The sequence below is a fragment of the Chinchilla lanigera genome, unplaced genomic scaffold (assembly GCF_000276665.1).
Source record: "Chinchilla lanigera isolate Chin_1 unplaced genomic scaffold, ChiLan1.0 scaffold00069, whole genome shotgun sequence".
NCBI classification, from domain to species: Eukaryota; Metazoa; Chordata; class Mammalia; order Rodentia; family Chinchillidae; genus Chinchilla; species Chinchilla lanigera.
In genome coordinates, this window is record NW_004955470.1 from 127,868 (window position 1) to 132,341 (window position 4,474).

The window sequence follows — 4,474 nt, forward strand, 5'->3', positions numbered from 1 at the left end:
ACAGGTGATAACAAATTAATGTGATTATTTTGATACTCAAAAATACCCCCATGCATCTAATTGGTGTTCCTCTTGAGTTGGCTTCTATTTGGTTTTGCTATGATGCCTTCATTCTTTGAGACTATCTTTAATTTCAAGATGGTCCAAGTTGATCTTGCATTTTCTCTAATCTAGATTTAGAAATAGACATTCATCCAAGGAGGAATGTTCCTTTGTTGCATATTTCTGTTTAGGAAATATGAGTGATTCTTTAGGTCTAGAGAGTGATTTCTTCAGACAGGGAAAATTACTTATCTTTTTATCTCTCCATCTACAAAAATACATATTTATGGGTCTCTCTAAAAATGGCATGAGTTTACACTCATGCCTTTAATGCCATTCTACAAACTTACAGTTTATTTTAAAATGTTCATGAAATAATTTTGTAACCATAGAAATGTCTCAAGCAGAGCATGAAATATCTCCCTGCCTCTAACAGAAACATTTGTTATTAAGTCGAAGACTTAATTGCTGTAATTTATTTTGTATTGTTTCCAAATATGCATATTTTATAAAATCTTACTACACCTATGAAATTGTTTATGTGTCTAAATCTGGATTCATTTTGAGTGCTGACAATTTTCCCCACATGTTGTGTGTAATAAAACGTTCCTCAGAAGTAATGTATTTTCTGTAGGCAAATCTGTGTCCTCCTGGTCTGACACAGGACACCTGCAAATGATGGTGAGCACTGAGTTACTGAGATGTGACAGCTCTGCAGCTGTGCTCCACCCTGCCCAGCTCTTATTTATGTGCATGTCCCCAGAGCACATATGTTTAATAGGCTGCTCACACCCTGTGCAGGAGTCAGACCCAGTCAGGACACAGCATGGGCATGAGGGTCCCCACTCAGCTCTTGGGGCTGCTGCTGCTCTGGCTCTCAGGTAAAGATGGACAGCACTGTGTTACACATTCAAGTGTGGTTGGTGCTGGCTCTTCAGGGAAAATTCTTCTAACATGATTAATGTGATGAATGTTTGTTTCTATCTTTCCAATGTCAGGTTCCAGATGTGACATCCAGATGAGTCAGTCTCCATCCTTTCATTCTGTATCTGTAGGAGACACTGTCACCATCAATTGCAAGACCAGTCAGAACATAGCCAGTTATTTAGCATGGTATTAACAGAAACCAGGGAAGGAGTCTAAATGTCTGATCTATTAAGCATCTGTCTTAGCTTCTGGGGTCCCATCCAGGTTCAGTGGCAGTGGATCTAGGAATGATTTAACTCTCTGTGAGCCTGATACCATGGAAACCATAATGTCTATAAATTAGTAAAGTACAAGCTCTTTCTGTGTACATACACCACAATATTGACATCCCCTCATCTGCTCAGCTTGTTTTGTTCCCTCTTTTTATCTTTTCATACCCCTCCCCTCAATGATCACAAAAAACTTGTCACAATACGTATGTATATCCAGGTCAAGAAAGTCCAAGCTCAGAGAAGGGGGATCACACAGGGGGACTGTCATCAGAATTTGCTTAAAGCACTCCTCTGCTGCCACTATTGGGCAGAAGGAAAAATACAACCAAAGGCAGCCTTCACCCGCCCCGGGGGGGGGGGGGACAGCATCAGAGAATAGCTCTGGACTATTTTCCTCTTGAACTAGTGAAGGTCTGTGTGCTGAAAGCTCAAGGAGGCTATAAATGGGTTCTAATCTGAATAGGATCCATCTGATTCCATATTAACAATTTCCCCTCCCAGTGTACAGTACATTTGCTGAGTGATGAGTGAGCGAGGTGACTGAATTAGCCAACATTTAGGCATGATTATGACTTAGACTCTATCTTCCTCATTTAAATTCATGAGCATTTTGAAATATTTTTGAATTTAATTTTGAGTCCATTGCTTAGCAAACAAAATTCAGGCAAAGTTCAAGCAATGCTGATTGTACTGGGCTATCTGTTGTCAGTTCCCCACCATTACCATCTGTGTGAGAAGTTCATTTTTCCGAACAGCACTCACTTCTGTTTTCCTAAAGAATTGCTCAAATATGTATTCTCTCATCAGATTTGGAACTCAGTGAGGAGAATTCAATACCAACTAGCATCTAAGGCAGACTGAGGAAGAGCTATGCCTAATGGAGAATCACCATTAGCACTCCAACTCTGGGTTTCCAGGAGTTTTGAGGGTCATGGGGAAAAAGTGTATACCTTTCAGCGGAGGTGCTCTGAGACAGCACCAGAGAATCCCTGTTTGTAGTATGAACTTCCCTGTCTATCAGAATCCCTAAGTCAATTAATGGCTGTAGTTTAGACTCAGGTTCCCCATGTCTGCCTCCAAAACAATGCCTGCTAGGAATACCAAGACATTTTCTGTTTGACTATAAATTCCAATTGATTCAACAACCCACGTGCTCCAAATATGATAAGTTCTGTTTTTAATGAAATCTGGAAAGGCATTGTCATGTCTGTGATGCTGGGAGTGAGCAGAAAACAAGAGTTAACATATAGAGAATCCTCACTGACTCTGCCAACAGGATGGTTCTGTGACCATCAAAGCTTCATTTTCTTTCACCTTCTGCTTTTCTCAGCAGTAGGTGCAGGCACTAGGAGGAGCAGCTGGGGTAGCCCAGCCTCATATATCTGCTTTCCTGGTGGCTTATGCTATGGCTTGTGTCACTGTGGGAGGAGGATCATCATAATACTGCTGACAGAAATAAGCTGCAATATCTTCAGGTTGCAGGATGCTGATGGTGAGAGTGAAATCTATATCAGATCCCCTGCCACTGAACCTGAATGGGGCCTCCGAGTCCAACACATCTGTACCATAGATCAGCAGTTTAGGAGCTTTTCCAGGTTTCTGTTGATACCAGTTTAAATCAGTACTAATATACTCATTGGCCCTGCAAGTGATGGTGACTGTGTCTCCCACAGCTGCAGAGAAGGAGGCTGGAGACTGGGTCACATGAATGTCACTTCTGGCACCTGAGAATGGAAACACACACAAAAAAATCCACACAGTTAATCATATTACAAGAGGACTTCTCTGAAGTCCAGCATTGGTTACACCCGGCTGTGTGAATTCCCAGCTCTTTCCTTCCTCACCTGGGATCCAGAGCATCAGGAGCCCCAGGAGCTGAGTGAGGACCCTCACGTCCATGCTGTGTGCTGAGTGGGACTGACTCCCGCATACCTGTGAGCAGGCTATAAAGAAGTCTTCAGGGCAGTGGGCTGTGCTGTAGGCACATGCAAATCAGCAAGGGATTGCAGGGCTGAGCACATCATCAGCTGTGGCCAGGGTCCCTACTTGTTCCAGGTCAGACAAAAGCAATATAGATTTGCCTGAAGGGATTTAGTTTTTCACTGGGTTCAGTCAATTAAAAACAGTATTTTGGGAACACTATTAAAGCTGAAATTGGACCTAAATTTAGATGTGTAATCTACTTAGTGATTTTATTGTAATGGTGTAAGAGGATATACTTCTTTGTAAACAGGACACAGTATATTTTAGAAGTTGGGTCTATCAGATCTTTAACCTATTCTCAATGTTTCCAGCGTGCATGTGTATGGGTATGTGTGGGAGATGTATTTCATGTAATAGTTACACAACCTTTGTATGAGTCTGAATTCTTTTCTGTGTTTTAAATAAATAGTATACTTATCAAGGTTACGTTAAGTATATTTGACATAATTTTCTATAGGCACCAGCAGGCTGTTGCCATTTTCAGAGTTAACACCAAATAATGTTCTGGAGATGTGCAATACTAATTGCATATTTCCCCAGAGATTGCATCACCTTCGGATCCAACATTATCCAAAGCTACAGGATTTTTTCATATCCCAAAACTAAATTGGCTGCACAGAATCTTTGGTTTGGTAACCTCTGTATTGTATCCCTTTTCTTGCATTTGCTGATATTTCCCATGGTTAATTAGCTTGTATGGCTAACTGGTGGTCTCTGACTTGATAACATAAAGAAAAACCTGTTTCTTCCTTCTACTCTATAACACAGAATTAGAGTAATCATGAACTTCTGGAAGAGTGCAGGTCTCTGAAGATCAGCTGTCTCCAAGATAAGACGAAAGTCAAGAACAGATCACCTGGGTTTTTCCCTGAGCCATGCTCCCTGCTAGCATCTTCCTGGAAGCTGTCTTGCTGCACCTCTCCAGCCTGCCTTTTTGGAGAGCGAGGAAGATGGTGGCCGTGGGAGAAGCTTGTTGAGCAAATGATCTGTAGTGGATGAGACTTGCTGCTGCTCACTGCGTTGCCCAGTCATGCACCTCAACGCTGCATTCCTCTTTCACTACGTAGCGGTGGGTGAGGACAGCTTCCTAATTCTCACATCCTCCCTGTCTCCAGCTTCAGGAAAGAAACTGGTTATTTCCCATCAGGGCAGCCCTATTTAGAAGGAAAAATATCTCATATCCTGATAAAATGAAGTCAAAGAATTGATCCCTTGTAATATAACCCCTCTAGTGTTGTCCAAAGTATCCC

The 4,474-nt window shown here is 41.8% G+C and overlaps 1 gene segment (V, D, J or C); it reads right to left on the bottom strand.

Moving 5' to 3' along the window:
• Nucleotides 1–2,639: 2,639 nt before the first annotated feature.
• On the bottom strand, nucleotides 2,640–3,140 carry LOC102014233. The segment is given in 2 exon segments: nucleotides 2,640–2,965; nucleotides 3,086–3,140. Coding segments are annotated over 2 exon segments (381 nt in total).
• Between the last annotated feature and the right edge of the window lie 1,334 nt (nucleotides 3,141–4,474).